The sequence below is a fragment of the Sinocyclocheilus grahami genome, unplaced genomic scaffold (assembly GCF_001515645.1).
Source record: "Sinocyclocheilus grahami isolate Dianchi unplaced genomic scaffold, SAMN03320097.WGS_v1.1 scaffold56.1, whole genome shotgun sequence".
NCBI lineage: Eukaryota > Metazoa > Chordata > Actinopteri > Cypriniformes > Cyprinidae > Sinocyclocheilus > Sinocyclocheilus grahami.
Window position 1 is genome coordinate 2,207,664 of NW_015505235.1, and position 21,447 is coordinate 2,229,110.

Below are 21,447 nucleotides of genomic sequence, written 5' to 3' on the forward strand. Positions count from 1 at the left end.
AAATCACATCTATTCAACTTCAATGGGATGTAGAGTGTAGAGTGGAGTGGTGATTTTTGTGAATTACACCGCTGCAAATAAATTCTATTCAACTTAAATGGGGTGCACCCTCCAGTGGTGATTTTTGTGAATTACACTGCCATATATCAATTCTATTAAACTGAAATGGGTTGCGCCCTCAAGTGGTGATTTAACTGCCGTATATCGAGTCTATTCAACTTAAATGGATTGCGCCCTCCTGTGGTGATTTTTGTGAAGTACACCGCTCCAAATCACGTCTATTCAACTTAGATGGGATGGGCCCTCCAGTGGTGATTTTTTTATAAAGTTTATATTGATCAATATGCATTTCTCAAAGAAGACAATCCATTGAGTGAATGCGTTTTGTTTGTTTAACAAGGTCCTCTTTCAATACTTATGACTTTCATTGGTTTCATAATATGTTGAAATGAGTTTATTATTAAGATCATATTGGCTCTGCACCTTTTTCCTTTGCACTGCTTATGAATTACATTTCCATGTGTGGGAATAGTGATTAAAAAAACTGGTTTTGTAAAACGATGATTAAGTATGTGAGAAAGAGTCACCAGGACACTTTGTAGGCAGTTTGACTCTTTTAATATTGCAGGGATAAAATGAATATGACTGCAAAATACTTGTGTGTCTAAGACAAAAAAGCAGGAATAAAACAGGACATCAGTAAAATATGTCACTTTACTGTCTCTACATGTGCAATCAAACAGAACAATGGTTTCATAATGACTACAAATGCATATGTGAAGAAGGAGACAAAGTCCTCTGGATCTCTGTGGTGCCTCGATGCACTGCACGTTTACCTCAGCCTGCCACCAACCTTGCCCTTGCCACGACCTTTGGCACTGAAAAGAGAAAAATAATCATCAAACCTGCATATAAAAAAAACAAACACTTTTGAGATAATTGTTGATCCTTTCATCAGTCCATTGATCTACTAAATCAGAGCATGACATTATGCTATTGAAATTATTTAAATGATTGCGCACATTTGAATTCTAATCAAAATGCATTTAAATTTTGACTTGCAAATTAGCAAATTACACATATTTTTTTTTTTTTACACTACGTTGGATTCAAAATAGAAAATAACAGTTCAAATTTCATTTTCAGACATAATACTTGCAGAAATAAGATTCACATAATAAAGTCATGTGACAAATGTAATGTCATGTATAGCGTACTATTGAAAATATTCATCATTAATAATGTGCATGTTTACATAATTCGGTATAGTATAAGCAAGACACCAGTATTCCATTCCAAACACTTTGAAGCGACTACAGGAAGTGATGTAATTCAAATCCAAACTCACATCAAAGTCCACCTTATCTCCTTCAGGAATCTTTGGAGCAGTGATATTTGGCATGAATCTGTAAAATAATTGTTGGTCATGAATACTGACGGTGTGCAGTATTCACATATAGAGATAAACATAAGAAAGAAAGATATCAGAGTAGAACATACTTTGGCTTTGGTTTTGTCTCATCTGGGGATAACAAAAATATACAAAATACATCATCGCCATGAATATGATGCAGAAAGTATGTTACAGACTCCCAGAGAATCAATCAAATGTGTGTGTGTGATTTATGGAGCAGTTACCTGTGGCCTCCTCCTCCACTGGAGCTTCTGTTAGATGAAGACAGATGAACAGACACAATTTCACATTAAGACTATTTGCATAAACACATTTGAAGTGTTTCAAGGAAAAACAAACAATATTTGGGAATACGAAACGATCCAGAACTAAAGAAATGTTTTGATTTTGAAACAAAAGCCCGGCTGAATGTGACGACCCAATGTTCTGACAGCAACAGTCCTCACTCATGCGATTGAAATGAACTGATATGTTACATCATGACATACAAACCTTACAAATAAACCGTTTCTGTCCTCCAGCCTTCACAATGACACATCATGCAGTTGATTCAATTCAGATTATCACATTCCGTCCCCCCTCCATCGTCGGGCCCAAAAATGAGAACGTGAATATCTGGAAACTCTTGCTAAATGTTTCGTTCTTAATCTATATTCTATGAATGAATATAAACCTGAGGAGCTTTACCTTGTGGTTCAGGTTCTGGCTCCTCTGTTCAGATATGGGATAGTTATAAGTGGTTAAAAAGAATGAAGATTTACAGACACTTGTATATACAAATAACCATGATATTAATAAGAACTGAAATAATTACCTTCTACTTCCGCAGGCTCTATTATAAGAACAGCACATCAGTTAGTTTACAAAAACTGTAGCTTCACATTTTTTAAACATACCACAACATAAATCCTGTCAATCAGGAACAGATAATTCCTTTATGTATTTTATTTGGATAAAACACATGAAATAAAAAAATGTAAATGTGTAGATGCAGTGGGTTTAAATATAGTGTACCTAAGATATTATAGTTTTTAAATCATAAAACATTTAAACAACAATTAACAAATCAAATGAGGGAATGATTACCTTGGCTGGCTCTAGTATGAAAATATTACTTGAATTACTAAACACCTTGCATTGGTGATTGTATATTTATATGTACAGAAAATCATCACAAATGTTATTAAAAAAGTTATTTGAAAAAGGCGAATTTACTCAAAATAATGCAATAAAGTTGCTGAAGTATGAAAGCTTGGTTCTGCCACAGAATTAAAAAAATAATAATCTCAAAATTCCTTGCAATTATGAGCTTATATCTTGCAATTCTGACTTTTCCCCCCTGTGATTTAAAAAAAAAGTAGAATTGTGACTCATAATTTGAGAATACTGTGAGTTTATATATCTCGCAATTTTACTTTTTCATTTTTTTATTCTGTGGTGGAAATGGGCTTCCATACTATGGTCAAATTTTTTTTTTAAATCATTAAAACAATTAAAAAATGAGTGAACAATGAAATAATGGGTGCATAAATTACTAAATACAATTATTGCTAAGTATATGTTGTGAAAAATTTACCTTCCACTTCAGAAGGGGTAATGATAGAATAAGTGAAAGAAAGAAGGAAGAAATAAATAATTGCATAAACGAGGATGAGTAAGTGAATGAATTAACTGTGAAAATAAACTGAAATATCTACATGCATGCATGTGAAAAGCAATGAAGAATCAACTGGTCTTTCTAATGGTTTTAGGTCACATATGTGACCCTGGAGCACAAAACCAGTCTTAAGTCGTTGGGGTATATTTGAAGCAATAGCCAAAAAATACATTGTATTACTAAATACAATTATTACTAAGTATATGTTGTGAAAAATTTACCTTCCACTTCAGGAGGGGTAATGATAGAATAAGTGAAAGAAAGAAGGAAGAAATAGATAATTGCATAAACGAGGATGAGTAAGTGAATGAATTAACTGTGAAAATAAACTGACATATCTACATGCATGCATGTGAAAAGCAATGAAGAATCAACTGGTCTTTCTAATGGTTTTAGGTCACATATGTGACCCTGGAGCACAAAACCAGTCTTAAGTCGTTGGGGTATATTTGAAGCAATAGCCAAAAAATACATTGTATTACTAAATACAATTATTACTAAGTATATGTTGTGAAAAATTTACCTTCCACTTCAGGAGGGGTAATGATAGAATAAGTGAAAGAAAGAGGGAAGAAATAAATAATTACATAAACGAGGATGAGTAAGTGAATGAATTAACTGAAAATAAACTGAAATATCTACATGCATGCATGTGAAAAACTCTAATCAATGAAGAATCAACTGGTCTCTCTAATGGTTTTAGGTCACATATGTGACCCTGGAGCACAAAACCAGTCTTAAGTCTCTGGGGGTATATTTGTAGCAATAGCCAAAAATACATTGTATGGTCAAAATTATTGTTTTTTCTTTTATGCCCAAAATCATTAGGATATTAAGTAAAGATCATGTTCCATGAAGATATTTTGTAAATTTCCTACCGTAAATATATTAAAACTTAATTTTTGATTAGTAATATGCATTGCTAAGAACTTCATTTGGACAGCTTTAAAGGCGATTTTCTCAATATTTAGATTTTTTGCACCCTCGGATTCCAGATTTTCAAATAGTTGTATCTCGACCAAATGTTTTCACGAACCATACATCAATAGAAAGCTTATATATTCAGCTTCCAGATGATTTATAAATCTCAATTTCGAAAAATTGACCCTTCTGACTGGTTTTGTGGTCCAGGGTCACATATGTGGTATCAAAATCTAATTGAATCATATTTTGGAGTGAATCTTAAATTGAAACTCATGCAGGAAAAGCAACACAACACACAGCGAACACGGTTTTACCTTCCTCTTCGGTTTCCTCCACTACAGTGTGAACATAATAACGCAAATACATTCAGAAGCATAAAAGGAACATTTGCATGATCAAGATGCTGAATCAAGTCAACAGATCATCTTTAGCCTTTGTCAGAACATTGAGATCCACCCAACAGCTTGTAAATGACATTTCGAGAAAGTTCATATTCAGAATCTAATGCCATTTGCGTGATCATATGGAGTGCGTTAAATGAATTTAATGTGATTTTCACAATTATTTTGACTATGCCATAAATCCTTGCAAACAAATATTAGATTTACGGACTGTTATGGACAGAATGTGGGAACTGACATCTGAGACAAGAGGAAACATACATGGGCTGGACATACTTGATATTAAAATGTCACTCTACACAAAATTATATTAGTCACTTGAGTTACTCAACTCCACTGGCCAAGTGAAATCACAGTCAAAAACAGCACAACAGCATGCAGAACTTCCTTTGGACCAGCCTCCATTTCCATCAGGACATAATTAGTGATTAGTGCATGAATAAGCATGCTCATCTCATACTGGCTTACCTTCCCTATCACATGGTGAAGAGAGAAAAAGAAAAGGATAAACAGTTGACATTGAGTTGGATAAAGAAATTAAAAAGATGATACATAAAATTGAGTTACACTCTCAGAAACAAAGCTGTCACCCCAATAGGGAACGCTCTCACTAGCATTTTTTTAAAGGTTCTAAATATGTTCGAACAAAACGTTCTTAAAGTAATGCTTATGGAGCGTTCTTATAATATTATTCATATTTGATTACATGTTCTTATTGAGAGAAAACGTTCTAAGATGAACATTCTTGGATGTTATTATGATGTTATTTGTACTTGATGAATGTTCTCATAAAGTTGAGAGAAAACGTTCTTAGAATATTAAAAAAATGTTTGTATGGAAATAAAATAAAATTAGTAGAACGTTTTAGGAACCTTTGAATAGTGTTCTACTCACGACAAGAAAACTGGACATTTTAACGTTCTTAGAACATTTCGAATAAATTTGTTTTATTTTGGGTAAAAACGTTAGTAGAGCATTATAAGAAACATTTTTGAAACCTTTAAATAACGTTCTAATCACGATAAGAAAACAAAACACTAAAACATTCAAAATAAATGTTCAAAAACATTTTATTTTGGGGGCGTAAAAGTTCGTAAAACATTGTCAGAAACATTTTTGTAACCTTTAAATAACGTTATAATCACAACAAGTAAACTGGACGTGTCAATGTTTTAGAAACATTTCAGCAGTTATTCCACAATGTTTTTATAACCTAAATTTGTACTAATGGCTGAAATGTACTAATATGTACAATTTAGGTATGTACTTTTAAAGCACTAATATGTACCATTTAGGGGTAAATAAGGTACAAAGATGTACACTGACAGCTTTAATGAGAGTGTAGATATAAACAATGTAGGTTGTGTTATGGAATTTCCTAGCATACTGCATACTACTTTCACTGCTTCTGCTGTATACAGTATGTGCTTGGAGTATTAGCACAGAATTGTATATCCCACAATATAATGCTAACTTTTTTTTACCATTTCTGCTCTGACTATTACATGATCAGACTATTAAACTTTAAGACATTTTATGCCAAATAATTCAATCACACGCATGTGGCAACAATGTCACACTATAGATTACTGCGGTGTCAATTATTTTAGTAGGCCTATATAGAGAACACTCTCAAAAATAAAGGTTCCAAAATGGGGTTTTCGCAGTGATGTCAACTTTTCCGAGAACATTTGAATAATCTAAAGAACATTTTGTGGAATGAAAAGGTTTTATGGATGTTAAAGTTTCTTCATGAAGATGCTTTTTGAATACAGATATGGTTTAATTTTCCGCTGAGAGGCTAAATAACAGAGCTCGCAATACAAACGTGTCAGTCGTTGCCATAGTAACACGAGATGCTATGAGATGTCAGTAGAGTAATTAGACAACCGTGCTGAGTCGATACTTTGCAGTGTTCCATTCGGAATACAAATGAATTAAAACGGGTAAAAAGTAATGAGTTCATACGTACTGAACTTCCTCCTCCATGACTTCTGTGTCAGCCATGACTTGTAGATTCCTGATAAAGTAAATGAGTTTCAATTATAAAAGGACCTTCCATGCATGTCTAATGAGTTCATTCAATTTCAATTTATTTCAGCATGTACTAACTGCAGAACAAATCCTCTTTAAACTTCTGCCAGTGGCCCTGATCCCAGAGAACAATAATCTTTATGTTCAACATTGTTGGACCATAACAAGGATTCATATTCATAACTGTGTTTAACAAGCTTTGAAAAAGCAGCATCGCTGTCCTGAAGGAAATAAATCACACTATAAAGCACGTGATTAATGAGTGCAGGAGGCTATTTTTGCTCGTCATAAACTACGGTTTGGAACAGGTGCTCCACACTCTGCCAGACAATGAACTTGGCTGATCTCATCCAGGCCTGCCATTCATGCTCTTGTGTAAATCAAGAGCGAGTGTGTCCTTGGCATCTATTTTTGAAGCACATTGTTTGTGCAGGACATTGTTCCACAGCTTCTAATGACGTTAAAGACCCGTCTAGATTTTAATGCAGCTCATTAGGATTATATAGTTGTCCCACAAAGTAAGAAAAAGAAATAAACATCACTCAAAATTGCTTGTAAATTTCACAAAGAAATGGCCAGTTGAGTATTAAATTAAACATGCAATTTTGAAGCAGAAAAACTGAAATAGTATTTCTTGTAAAATATATAGTTTTATTTACAATGTATAGACCCAAGTCGCAATTATAGCATGCTTTTCAAGAAAAAACATTAAACAAAATAAAGTTTTATGATTTTTATTTTTTAAACAATATTTTATGATGTTCACAATTGAGATAAAAAGTGGAACATGCACTGTAAACGTTTTCTTTCCTAAGTTTCAAATAAAACAGATGACCGGAGTTAATATTACAAGAAAATGTTTAATTCAATGTGTTACTTTATTTCTTTGTAACTGTGAACTTTACTAGCAATCTGTGAAAATAGTTTCTACACCAATTTTATTTATTTATTTTTTAGTGTGTTTGTAATGAATGACAAGGAGATCTGACCTCCTAAAAATCACCAAAACACCAGCTAATTTCATTTTGCACCACTTTGTTTGATATTTGCTTTTAATGCAATGAAAACATACACAGTATAAATAAAAAATTTTGATGTTCACAATTGAGATAAAAAGTGGAACATGCACTGTAAACGTTTTCTTTCCTAAGTTTCAAATAAAACAGATGACCGGAGTTAATATTACAAGAAAATGTTTAATTCAATGTGTTACTTTATTTCTTTGTAACTGTGAACTTTACTAGCAATCTGTGAAAATAGTTTCTACACCAATTTTATTTATTTATTTTTTAGTGTGTTTGTAATGAATGACAAGGAGATCTGACCTCCTAAAAATCACCAAAACACCAGCTGATTGACAACAATTACAAAAAAAAAAAGCCAAAAGTGAATTTCATTTTGCACCACTTTGTTTGATATTTGCTTTTAATGCAATGAAAACATACACAGTATAAATTAAAAAAATGTTTGAGTTGTAAATAAAGAATAATGTAGTACATTTTCTAATTAAAAAAATTCTTCTCATTTCTTTGTGAAATTCACCAGCGGTTTCTGAGTGAAAACTGTTTCAAAGTAAATCCTACACCATTTTTATTCTTTCATTGTATTGAAGTGTCTAAATTCAAACTGTAGTTGCTGAAGGTCCAAAGGTCCATGTTTTTATCATCTTATATTCACTCAATATTTGCAGCTCAATAGCTGTTGGGGTCTTCAGCCTATCTTGTCTGATGGCACTCAAACTAATGGCTCTTCACAAAGAGATCATCTTGGATAAAGCTTGATTTTAAATCAAGTCCTCGTGATAATGAGAGCAGGCAGCAGCAGCCAGTCTTTGCAGCAGATTAACCATCTCACTTTGGAGTTACGTGCGTTTTACATTAATAAGCGAGGGCCGGTCGTGCTCCATCCAAAAGGCTGGAAAATCACAGGCTGACGGTGGCAGGAATGTTGCCATTGATAGTCTGTATTAAGCTGCATTAAGGCAAAAACCCAAAGCATGCAAACCACCAGTCCCTCTGGCGAACAAGACGAGCATTGCATTGATGATTGCACAGACTACGCCATGAAAAGGAATGAAGAGGGTGATCCTCAGACCTGATTCACACATTATGGGAAACTTCCCACAATCAATTTAATCCGGTAGGCATGCAATTGTTGGTTTTAGTTATGAAGGAACTGTCAGTTGGATCTGATAACAAAATCTGAAGCCTCTTACCTGAGGTCTCACCAGGAAGAATGAGAGATGGGGTCTTATCTCGAGGGTCCGGGCAGCAGACAGTTTCAAACGAAACCAAAGCTCACCTAATACAGACCTGCCAGATCATGTGACCTCACTGCTTTGCTCTGATTGGCTGCCAGAGCTGAGCCTATTGTTAGAGGAAGCGGAGCATGCCAGTTATGTGATATACGGCTGCTGGAGTATTGAGAAGCACACAATCACAGGTGTTTTTCATTGGTCTCTTTATTGTGGTCACTGAGACAATACAAGTTGAAACATTTGCTCTGTATGGAACTATTGGCTACAAACAGTCATATTTGTAACAAGGTAATTGCAATTAAAGGTGGTGCGACTTGCATCGTGTTACTCTGAAACAATACATAAGTGTTGAAACAAACAGTAAAAAACTTGATTGTCAAAAAATACAAGCAGAATACAGGAACTGTGAACATTTAGAAACATTAGTGATAAGCTACGGCGGCAGAACTGGATATTCTTTGTCTGACAAAAGACGTCAGAAATGATACGCAAAAAAAATTTAAATGACGGCATTACTAACATTCTGCCAACTAGCGCTGTATTGAAAGCCGACGACATCCGTGTTGCAATTTAGTATGAATGATTGCAACAGAAAGAAGAAAAATTATACACTTGAACATTAAACATGATTTGACTTTGTCCTTCTCCTTGGATGGTTTTGGATTAACCAAGGCCTTGCATTATATGCAAAAACTGTGAAATGTATTCAAATATAAGCCAAAAAGTGCACTTTCCCTTTCTGTCGAGTTGAACAGTTTTGAACCAATACCGATTATTCCACATGACTAACACTTACAAAAAGATGGTCACAAACAACTTCAGACCAGTGTTTCCAAGAGTACAAAAAGCCAAAGATAATGTAATAATGCCAACGGTATGACTATAATGGACTTTTTCTGAATTAAAACTTGCTTTGATATAAAATAATATTGAGAGCAAAAGCAAAGACCATTTTGTATCAAGCAGTAAAATATATAGTTAATTACAAAAACGTACACTATGTGCTAACATATATTATTAAGACAAAATACCGATTATTCCACATGACTAACACTTACAAAAAGATGGTCACAAACAACTTCAGACCAGTGTTTCCAAGAGTACAAAAAGCCAAAGATAATGTAATAATGCCAACGGTATGACTATAATGGACTTTTTCTGAATTAAACTTGCTTTGATATAAAATAATATTGAGAGCAAAAGCAAAGACCATTTTGTATCAAGCAGTAAAATATATAGTTAATTACAAAAACGTACACTATGTGCTAACATATATTATTAAGACAATTTTTATAAAAAAAAAAAAAAAAAGTGTCGTTACGACAAAAAATACAAAATACAGCTACACTACGGGTGCTCATATTCGGTCCGGAACTGGCGAACAGGCATGAAATGCAAGGTGAAGCTTTGCTTTAGTTATAAATTAACAGGTGAGAAGGGTAACTAACATGTTTAAAATGAATGTGATTTCACAAAAGACAGTTCGGAATGCAACTCCTCGTCCTCCTTTTCTTGGAATCTCGTAATGTTTTGAGTTGGCTGCTGTTATATAATCGAAACAAATTACTTGGTCTCTTGTTTTCACAGCCATGATTTCAGTTTAGCAGAAGTTACATGCAAAGGCATTGCGTTTATTTTATGATGGTACAAGACGGTGACCTGTGAATACAGTGATAAAATGTATATATTTTTTATTTTTCTCTCTTTTATACCGTGTCTACTCACATATATCTTCCTGGCAGTAGAAAATGCTTGCATTTTTTTTTGGTATTAATAAAAGTAAAAAATAAACAAAAAAAAGGAATGTTGTGCATTCTCTTGGTCCCTGCCTCTCTGGCGTCTTTGAAAGGTTAATGGCCCGTTCCTGTTAAAAGACAAAAGAGATATTAAAAATAAATATAAACTGAATATGCACTATGCAGTATTGTGCATGTATTAATAAATTAAAATAGAGATTTGAAATAAAATAAACTTTGAATTCACAAAATAAAGGCTGTTGTTTTCAACATTTTATTGACCAAAGAATACTGAAAAAATAAGTAGCATGGTCTTCACAAAATATTAAGCAGCACAACTGTTTTTAGCATTGATAATAATAATAATAAAAAAGTTTCTTGAGCAGCAAATCAGCATATTAGAATTATTTATTCACATTATCATGTGACACTGAAGACTGGAGTAATGATGCTGAAAATTCTGATTTGATCACAGGAATTAATAAAATTTTTGTATTTTAAAAAAATATCTGCATTTTTTGATCATGCAAATGCAGCCTTGTTCAAAACCAGTGAAATAAGTAGATCTCTAGTATGTCAAATTTTACCCAAATTTAAGGTACAAATAAAGAATGATTATCATACAAAACTTGTTTAAACATGATTGTTGCCTGTTTTTATGGGACCTGGTCATATTTTGTCCCTTAGAAGGGTTAAATGGTGTGTGTTTGTTACGATCTTCATTAAGCCAAGAATCTGAGACAACTAAAAATCTTAGCTGTGTGTATTTGTGATCTACACCCTTTTATTTTTCGTGCTCCAGAGCTAAAAACAGCTAAAAGAATATCTTAAATGTGCGGCGTCGGACCATTTTTAAGTGGTTGGAAGGATTAAGTTTTCATGACATCTCCATACGGCATGCGGGCACGCTAATCTTCTACCGCCCCATGCAGTAATGTGACAAACATGCACTGACAGACGCCCAGAATCCACGGCCTGATACTGAGACGAGCAGAGCGGGGAGGGGGAGGCCACGTCAGGCCAGCATAAAGCAACGACCTGTCGCCCATTACCCAAAAACCCCCTGGCACGCCCGAAGGTCACCACGTCCTCATCTAGAGGAACAAATGGCCGCTATTCAAAATAGAAAACAATGCCAAAGAGGCATTTTAAAACACTGCAGCCGGTGGACGACGTGCCTGCAGCGATGATTTATCATTGGCAGGGACTCCTGGCAGAGTGGATTGTGGGTGTTGTGCAATATGGTGGAAACTGCCCTTCACAGCAGGACCCCTCAGGGACACAGATAGATGTATAGGCTATAATGCAAACACACATGCACAATGAAACTCACAAAGTGTTCTAACCAAGCAAGCTTTGGGCTTTTTTTGCTGTCTAAAAGCTAAAAACTCTTTCAGATAAATCTGAATTTTTATCTAAACAATCCACTAGGACATTTTGATAATCACTTGGTTTCAATTGACCTTTCTTTTCACATAGTTGGGTACAATTTTATATTGGTAAATGGACACTACAACAAATGTAACTGGTTTTCTGTAATTAAATTCCAAGGTAATTTAACAAAGTATAGTGCTATAAATTTACTTTTTTAAATGAAAATGTATTATGTTAATTTGATGATGTTAATACTCTTTTCTGCAGGTTTTATAAGGGTAAATGTAAGACTTAAGATGAATTCAAGAAAATTTAGGGAATAAATCGAATGGAACACAATATGTCAATATGGTCTCTAAATGTAAAAATCTTGTATTAGCAATGCTTCAACGTTTGAAAATACATCCTCCAACAGATCTCCATTCATTTTTCATTCATTTGACATAAAAATAAAATAAAAGCTTATGGTTTGCTCTGCTCCTAACCACTAGAATATGGAAATATCTTTTACTTGTACCTTCTTGATCACACTGCAAAAAAAAAAGAAAAGTTTTTCATCTGTATTTTTCATCTTGTTTTCCAATGTAAATGTATAAACATTTTTAAATCAAGATGCATTTACTTGAAAAGGTAGTTTTTCATAATCAGTAGACAGGTGATTATTCTTGTTTTAAGCATTTAACTCGGTATTTTTACATTTCTCAGGAAACAAGACTTCATATGTTCAAGTTTGCATCTAAATGTATCTTGCTTTAACAATATTTAGACATTTGCACTGGAAAACAAAACAAAAATACAGAGGAAGATCTCATTTTCTGCCGTGCATGCAACATTTAAGCTCTCCGATTTAAGACCTTTTTAGGCCTTAATTTGTAGAAGGATGAATTAAGATGTTTTAAGACCTCTTTAAGACCTGCAGAAATCACAAATCACTTGGAAGCCTAGCCCAGTGTGAAATCTTACTGGTCCAAATCCTTACTTGTCATAAAAGTATCCGAAGCATCAAATCCGTTGTAATTGCCCGAGACTGCATTGCATCACACAGCAGTTTTGAGCTGACAAATAGTTTTTTGGCTGTGTGTATTTGTGATCTACACCCTTTTATTTTTCGTGCTCCAGAGCTAAAAACAGCTAAAAGAATATCTTAAATGTGCGGCGTCGGACCATTTTTAAGTGGTTGGAAGGATTAAGTTTTCATGACATCTCCATACGGCATGCGGGCACGCTAATCTTCTACCGCCCCATGCAGTAATGTGACAAACATGCACTGACAGACGCCCAGAATCCACGGCCTGATACTGAGACGAGCAGAGCGGGGAGGGGGAGGCCACGTCAGGCCAGCATAAAGCAACGACCTGTCGCCCATTACCCAAAAACCCCCTGGCACGCCCGAAGGTCACCACGTCCTCATCTAGAGGAACAAATGGCCGCTATTCAAAATAGAAAACAATGCCAAAGAGGCATTTTAAAACACTGCAGCCGGTGGACGACGTGCCTGCAGCGATGATTTATCATTGGCAGGGACTCCTGGCAGAGTGGATTGTGGGTGTTGTGCAATATGGTGGAAACTGCCCTTCACAGCAGGACCCCTCAGGGACACAGATAGATGTATAGGCTATAATGCAAACACACATGCACAATGAAACTCACAAAGTGTTCTAACCAAGCAAGCTTTGGGCTTTTTTTGCTGTCTAAAAGCTAAAAACTCTTTCAGATAAATCTGAATTTTTATCTAAACAATCCACTAGGACATTTTGATAATCACTTGGTTTCAATTGACTTTTCTTTTCACATAGTTGGGTACAATTTTATATTGGTAAATGGACACTACAACAAATGTAACTGGTTTTCTGTAATTAAATTCCAAGGTAATTTAACAAAGTATAGTGCTATAAATTTACTTTTTTAAATGAAAATGTATTATGTTAATTTGATGATGTTAATACTCTTTTCTGCAGGTTTTATAAGGGTAAATGTAAGACTTAAGATGAATTCAAGAAAATTTAGGGAATAAATCGAATGGAACACAATATGTCAATATGGTCTCTAAATGTAAAAATCTTGTATTAGCAATGCTTCAACGTTTGAAAATACATCCTCCAACAGATCTCCATTCATTTTTCATTCATTTGACATAAAAATAAAATAAAAGCTTATGGTTTGCTCTGCTCCTAACCACTAGAATATGGAAATATCTTTTACTTGTACCTTCTTGATCACACTGCAAAAAAAAAAGAAAAGTTTTTCATCTGTATTTTTCATCTTGTTTTCCAATGTAAATGTATAAACATTTTTAAATCAAGATGCATTTACTTGAAAAGGTAGTTTTTCATAATCAGTAGACAGGTGATTATTCTTGTTTTAAGCATTTAACTCAGTATTTTTACATTTCTCAGGAAACAAGACTTCATATGTTCAAGTTTGCATCTAAATGTATCTTGCTTTAACAATATTTAGACATTTGCACGGGAAAACAAAACAAAAATACAGAGGAAGATCTCATTTTCTGCCGTGCATGCAACATTTAAGCTCTCCGATTTAAGACCTTTTTAGGCCTTAATTTGTAGAAGGATGAATTAAGATGTTTTAAGACCTCTTTAAGACCTGCAGAAATCACAAATCACTTGGAAGCCTAGCCCAGTGTGAAATCTTACTGGTCCAAATCCTTACTTGTCATAAAAGTATCCGAAGCATCAAATCCGTTGTAATTGCCCGAGACTGCATTGCATCACACAGCAGTTTTGAGCTGACAAATAGTTTTTTGTTGGAAACTGGACACTTTACACAAATTCATTTTATCTTGTCGTCACTTACCATTGGTGACGGATTTGGTCTCTCCTCTGCTTGCGACCTGGGTGAGGTTTAAATCAAAAAGAGAGATGGAAAACGGGACAAAGGAGGAAGATCTCATTTTCTGCCGTGCATGCAACATTTAAGCTCTCCGATTTAAGACCTTTTTAGGCCTTAATTTGTAGAAGGATGAATTAAGATGTTTTAAGACCTCTTTAAGACCTGCAGAAATCACAAATCACTTGGAAGCCTAGCCCAGTGTGAAATCTTACTGGTCCAAATCCTTACTTGTCATAAAAGTATCCGAAGCATCAAATCCGTTGTAATTGCCCGAGACTGCATTGCATCACACAGCAGTTTTGAGCTGACAAATAGCTTTTTGTTGGTAACTGGACACTTTACACAAATTCATTTTATCTTGTCGTCACTTACCATTGGTGACGGATTTGGTCTCTCCTCTGCTTGTGACCTGGGTGAGGTTTAAATCAAAAAGAGAGATGGAAAACGGGACAAAGAGAAACAGAAACAGAAACAGAGAGAGAAAGAATAAGATTAACATAAATACAATCTACAGTAATGTAGAGCTGAGCTCTTCCCAGCCCATCCGTCTGCTATTCCACTTACGCCTTCACATTTTATTTTACATTTCCTTTTTAACATACTTCTTTTGTGCCTGTGTGCTCCAAAAAGTCATCAGTGAAAGCGCTTGTGGTCGACATGCTGCGTGTACAATGACAGGAACATGCTTAGCATTAGCATGGTTTCATACAGCGCTCTTTTTCCAGATTCGCATTCAAGTGCTTTTGTGCCTGTGTGCTCCAAAAAGTCATCAGTGAAAGCGCTTGTGGTCGACATGCTGCGTGTACAATGACAGGAACATGCTTAGCATTAGCATGGTTTCATACAGCACTCTTTTTCCAGATTCACATTCAAGTGAAAACCCTCATTCCTTCCACTCCTGACCAAACAGCACTGCTGGTTTTGGTAACATCAGTGTGGTTATGACCACAGATTTCCCTTCATTAGGTTCTTTACGTCACCATTTACCAGTCCTTTAAGCACTCGGGGCCAAAACTGTAGTCTGTGGCTAACCGCGGCCTTGGCCTGATCTTGACACTTCGCTGACAGTCCAGTAGTGAATTCTATTGTGCCCGATCCAAAGATAGAGCCGCCCGCTCCGAATGACTACCATTATTATCTGTTTGATCTGTGGATATCAGTCTTCTTGTGTTGCTGTACAGTCCTTTGATCTACTTTGTAGTGGAAAGGGCTCTATAAATAAAGTAGACTTGAGACTTGATATAAAAATATGAAGGCCAGGGCTCGTGGGAATGCCTTTTCAGGTTCAGACGATGGGATCGACTCGAATAGGTTTCTATTCATGACCCGTGAGCGTCTGTGTGTGTGTGCACGACCGCCATGTTTGGGCAACTGGATCCCAAGCTGGTGTTAAAATAGATCTTCTCACAATAGGCAGCCCTTTGTTAAGGGGTGATGGGTGTTAAACCCATGTGTGACGGGAAAAAGAGAGAATGGAAGAGAGAGGGAAGGTGAAATTGATCCTTCGCTAAGCTCTGCTCTGCTGATCATTCCGACAAGCTTTTGCACATTTTTAATGAGCGTCTATGGAAGTCCGGTGTGTCTGGATAGTTTTAAATGGAATTTAAAATATTATTATACATTTTTTTGTTGTTGAAATAATATTTAATTTGAAATATTTATTATTTTAATAAATTTTTTTATATTTCAATAATTTTTCCAAAAATACTTGCCAAGTCACTTATAATAGTAACACAAGCCACCCATTATTGTTTTCCTTCACAAAATCTTTAAATAAATCTTGACCTACATTTGGGTAAATCAATGTTAATTAATGTTACACGCTGATTCAGGTCAGCAGATGCACCAGTGACTAATAAGTTGACAGTACCATTGCGATTTGTTGAAATTTTACATTAGTCGTTACTAATTTTTTTTTACAAAAAAGGCCTCTCTCTTTGCGGTTTACTGTCGTAACCCTTTAACTCGATTCTGATTCACAGTATCCATAGTTTCTGATCACATTACTGAATAATTTAATCATTTAATCAAGGTTTTCACTTGCAAAACTTGCGATTGCATATACAAGATGCTTTGGACATGTACTGAAAAAGCTCCCTGTTTCCTGAAAATCTCTTATTAGACACATTATGCGACAGCACTCTTTTTCCAGATTCACATTCAAGTGAAAACCCTCATTCCTTCCACTCCTGACCAAACAGCACTGCTGGTTTTGGTAACATCAGTGTGGTTATGACCACAGATTTCCCTTCATTAGGTTCTTTACGTCACCATTTACCAGTCCTTTAAGCACTCGGGGCCAAAACTGTAGTCTGTGGCTAACCGCGGCCTTGGCCTGATCTTGACACTTCGCTGACAGTCCAGTAGTGAATTCTATTGTGCCCGATCCAAAGATAGAGCCGCCCGCTCCGAATGACTACCATTATTATCTGTTTGATCTGTGGATATCAGTCTTCTTGTGTTGCTGTACAGTCCTTTGATCTACTTTGTAGTGGAAAGGGCTCTATAAATAAAGTAGACTTGAGACTTGATATAAAAATATGAAGGCCAGGGCTCGTGGGAATGCCTTTTCAGGTTCAGACGATGGGATCGACTCGAATAGGTTTCTATTCATGACCCGTGAGCGTCTGTGTGTGTGTGCACGACCGCCATGTTTGGGCAACTGGATCCCAAGCTGGTGTTAAAATAGATCTTCTCACAATAGGCAGCCCTTTGTTAAGGGGTGATGGGTGTTAAACCCATGTGTGACGGGAAAAAGAGAGAATGGAAGAGAGAGGGAAGGTGAAATTGATCCTTCGCTAAGCTCTGCTCTGCTGATCATTCCGACAAGCTTTTGCACATTTTTAATGAGCGTCTATGGAAGTCCGGTGTGTCTGGATAGTTTTAAATGGAATTTAAAATATTATTATACATTTTTTTGTTGTTGAAATAATATTTAATTTGAAATATTTATTATTTTAATAAATTTTTTTATATTTCAATAATTTTTCCAAAAATACTTGCCAAGTCACTTATAATAGTAACACAAGCCACCCATTATTGTTTTCCTTCACAAAATCTTTAAATAAATCTTGACCTACATTTGGGTAAATCAATGTTAATTAATGTTACACGCTGATTCAGGTCAGCAGATGCACCAGTGACTAATAAGTTGACAGTACCATTGCGATTTGTTGAAATTTTACATTAGTCGTTACTAATTTTTTTTTACAAAAAAGGCCTCTCTCTTTGCGGTTTACTGTCGTAACCCTTTAACTCGATTCTGATTCACAGTATCCATAGTTTCTGATCACATTACTGAATAATTTAATCATTTAATCAAGGTTTTCACTTGCAAAACTTGCGATTGCATATACAAGATGCTTTGGACATGTACTGAAAAAGCTCCCTGTTTCCTGAAAATCTCTTATTAGACACATTATGCGGCTTGACTGAGTGAGCAATGGAAGCTGAGGTGGGCGGAGCTTAATGTAAAAGTCAACTAGTGCCACAGGAGTTACTCCTGGTGATTTTAAAGCACTTCCTTCCTGCAAACAAACCGCCTGCTCTTGTGGCAGTGAGTGAAAGTGCAAGAAAAGCTCTGTGAAGAAACGAAAAAACAAAAAGCCAGTTCCTAAGCCATCCTGTGCTAAATGCATGAAGTGTTGCTCGTCAAACACTGTGCATTCCTGTGCAATAGAGAAACATTTACCTCCTCAAGGTGGTCAGATCTGTAGACAATTAGCAAGGGGACGGCTTAAAACACAAAACACACAGGCAATGTTATGGGAATGTTATTCTCCGCAATTATACTGCAGATATCAGTAGAGTGGGTGTTATGACTGTAACTGTCTCCAAAGGCCTAATGGCATGCCTGAAGGGTTGTAAAACCCCCACAGCCTGTTGTTTGGACAAATAAGTGCTTTATTAATTCATTCTCCAGGGGCATATGAAAAATGTTATGTGTATAAATAACTAAGAGAGAGAGAGAGCGAGTCGAGCTGATTGGGGGAAAAAATTATGTTTGGTTACCTTGGTAGCAGAGGACCCTTTGTTTTCCCATAGATTGCGTTTGCTGGTCACGTCGCCCGGTTTCAGGTCCTGCAGGAGGGGAAGGGGGTGTAATATCAGTCGTGAGATGGCCCTGAACTACTCAGCTCATGTAAACACACACACACACGCACGTCAATCTGAGAGAAATGACATAAGAGATGCCAGTGTCCTTATGACAGAGGAGCATGCTTGGAGGGGAGGGATGTTTGCATACCTGATCTTCATCAGAGAGAGAGAGAGAGCAGAAGAGAGAGGAAAGAAGCCCAGGGGAAGAAGCAAAGGGAAATCTAACAGTGGAAGAGAGAGAGAATGACAGAAAAACCGTGAAGGTACTGTTGAGATGAGATCAGTTTCATTTGACACAAGACAATGCAACTTGACTAATATGACGTGTATATGACAGTTCAAATATAGTAATTTATGAAGCAATGTGTTTTATTTTTTAAGTATTTGGAGCGCTTTGAAAATATCTTATAATATATAAGATATAATAATGTTTTGTAAAGTTTATTCATTCATCCAATAAATGAAATACAAATACAAATGTATTTATATAATCATTTTATATAACAAAAACTTTAAAATAAATAAATAAAAATATTGAAATATAACAAAAACAATAAAAATAAACAATTAAAATTAATTAAACTATTTAAAACAAATATGATATTCAAAAAGAAAAGTAAATTTTGTCCATTGTCTGCCATTATTAAATAGTTATAGCAAACTGTAATGATAGTGTGACCCGGGGGTTTTGCACTTGAGCAACAGGTCAAAGGTCAATCCCATTAAGGCCGAGTGTAAATGAGGCTGGCTTCTAAAAAGCAAAACTGTAACAATACCGCCCCCGGATGAGAAAAAAAAGTACCCAGAAATGAACACAGTACCTCTTTATTCTGTAAAAAGATTACATTTAAAATGCAAAACAGCTGTGGTTTTAACTAACTACTTATTATGACTGAATTTAGATGTTCATGTACTAAGACTATGTAGTCTGTAATTAAACTGGCATATTTTTTACATCATAATAGACTTTGCTGATTTAACAAATCTAGCTGTGGATGGTTATTGTGATCATGTTCAGCATTTATAGTTGTGTGACTATGTGCCTTTTGACTTTAAATTCCCATATCAATGTTCAAACTGCTGCACTAGACTTCTAAGTTAACACAGATTTGTGCATTTAAATATATTTATAGCTTCTTTTCATATTACATCCTTATTTGAACAATGAAGCCAGAGTTTTAAAATAAACAGCCAATCAGTGATGAAGGATAGCAGGCATGCCGGAGCAGACAGGAACGTAAGAGAAAGCCTGAATACACCCACTCCTTTAATCACTTCTATGTGATTACATGACAGAAATAGTCAAATGCACATATAAACATCTGAAATTATTCTGCAAATGCTCCCAAGAATCTCTTTCTAATGTTTTTTTAACATCTGTTTTAGTTCAGTGCTCTGTATTTTTCCCTTCGGGTTGAATCAGTACCACTAGGTGGCGCCAGATAACAAGACTCATCACATCCAGATATGATGCACATAGAGATCAGGGGTGTGATGGACAGGGTCAAAGGCTTACCGTGGGTCTTCCTCCTGACGTTTTGCCCATCTCTGGAGTTTTGTTCAACCAATCGTTGATGCGGCCGGCCACGCCCACCTTTATCCCAGCTGCATCCTGTACAGGGTGGAACAAAACACTCCCTTTAAGGTTAAAGTTCAGAATGTGACGTTGGACAGGAAATGGGTCCAAGAGGACAAGTGGGGTCCCTTTCCCCACCCATCTATGTGAATGAACATCACAAACCTTGTTGGTGGACGCCGGGCTCCCACCAGAGCTGAAGACATTCCCCTTCTCCCACATGCTCTTGATGTTGCGAATACCGTCTGTCACCATGGGAAGATCTATGGCAGCTGATCTAGGAGATCTGACCTCTTTGTGGCCCTGAATGGAGGGAAAGGCATAGATTACACTGTGCTGTCTTCTGGTGTCCTGTGTTTATTTTAGATTTATCTTTCGCTTGTGTTCAGTTTGAGAGAGGATGATGTAGGACTCACCTGCACGGCGCTGGTGTACTGCTCTAATCGGTTATCAATCTTAGACACCACAGGAGCATGAGACGCCTTCACAGAACTGACACACACACACACACACACAAACATCAGTGCATGCTGGTATTTATAAGCATCACTTTCACAATGAAAGATTGTAGACTGCAAATTAAATTGAATCAGTAGTTCATGTATGATAAATAGTTTGCGATGGATGGATGGATAGATGGATTGAGAGAATGACAGATAGATAGACAGACAGACAGACAGATGATAGGGACACAGACAGACAGACAGACAGACAGACAGACAGATAGATAAGATAGACAGACAGACAGATGGATGGATAGATAGACAGACAGGCGGATAGACAGACAGACAGATTGATGATAGGGAGACAGACAGACAGACAGATGATAGGAAGACAGACAGATAGACAGATAGATAGATAGATAGACAGACAGGCGGATAGACAGACATAGATAGACAGACAGGCGGATAGACAGACAGACAGATAGATAGATAGACAGACAGACAGATTGATGATAGGGACACAGACAGACAGATTGATGATAGGGAGACAGACAGACAGACAGATGATAGGAAGACAGACAGATAGACAGATAGATAGATAGATAGACAGACAGACAGAGACAAATGATAGGGACACAGACAGACAGACAGACAGATTGATGATAGGGACACAGACAGACAGA

General features: G+C 36.0%; 2 protein-coding genes across 5 annotated transcripts in view; both read right to left on the reverse strand.

Annotated features, from left to right (window-relative positions):
* Positions 1-1,201: 1,201 nt before the first annotated feature.
* Positions 1,202-8,740, reverse strand: LOC107583992 (troponin T, fast skeletal muscle-like). Of its 4 annotated transcripts, XM_016270385.1 has the most exons (12): positions 8,646-8,740; positions 6,369-6,416; positions 4,865-4,869; positions 4,310-4,330; positions 3,595-3,600; positions 3,293-3,298; positions 2,991-2,996; positions 2,229-2,246; positions 2,102-2,125; positions 1,639-1,665; positions 1,501-1,522; positions 1,202-1,406 (listed from the first exon to the last, which is right to left on the reverse strand). In XM_016270385.1, exons 2-12 carry the CDS (start codon positions 6,401-6,403, stop codon positions 1,217-1,219), a joined length of 360 nt encoding a protein of 119 aa, XP_016125871.1. In that variant the 5' UTR covers positions 6,404-6,416; positions 8,646-8,740; the 3' UTR covers positions 1,202-1,216. The 4 variants fall into 4 exon arrangements, with proteins under 4 accessions (XP_016125871.1, XP_016125872.1, XP_016125873.1 ...); XM_016270386.1 differs by lacking the exon at positions 2,991-2,996; XM_016270387.1 differs by lacking the exons at positions 2,991-2,996; positions 3,293-3,298.
* Positions 8,741-9,990: 1,250 nt separating this feature from the next.
* The window catches only part of LOC107583995 (non-muscle caldesmon-like), a 27,980-nt gene continuing 16,523 nt past the window's right edge, over positions 9,991-21,447 (reverse strand). The window contains exons 9-14 of the mRNA XM_016270391.1: positions 20,738-20,813; positions 20,487-20,624; positions 20,262-20,357; positions 18,659-18,727; positions 15,020-15,056; positions 9,991-10,551 (exon numbers count right to left, since the gene is read on the reverse strand). Of these exons, the coding sequence (XP_016125877.1) occupies positions 10,538-10,551; positions 15,020-15,056; positions 18,659-18,727; positions 20,262-20,357; positions 20,487-20,624; positions 20,738-20,813 (430 nt within the window). The 3' untranslated portion in view covers positions 9,991-10,537. The remainder of the gene's footprint in view (positions 10,552-15,019; positions 15,057-18,658; positions 18,728-20,261; positions 20,358-20,486; positions 20,625-20,737; positions 20,814-21,447) is intronic.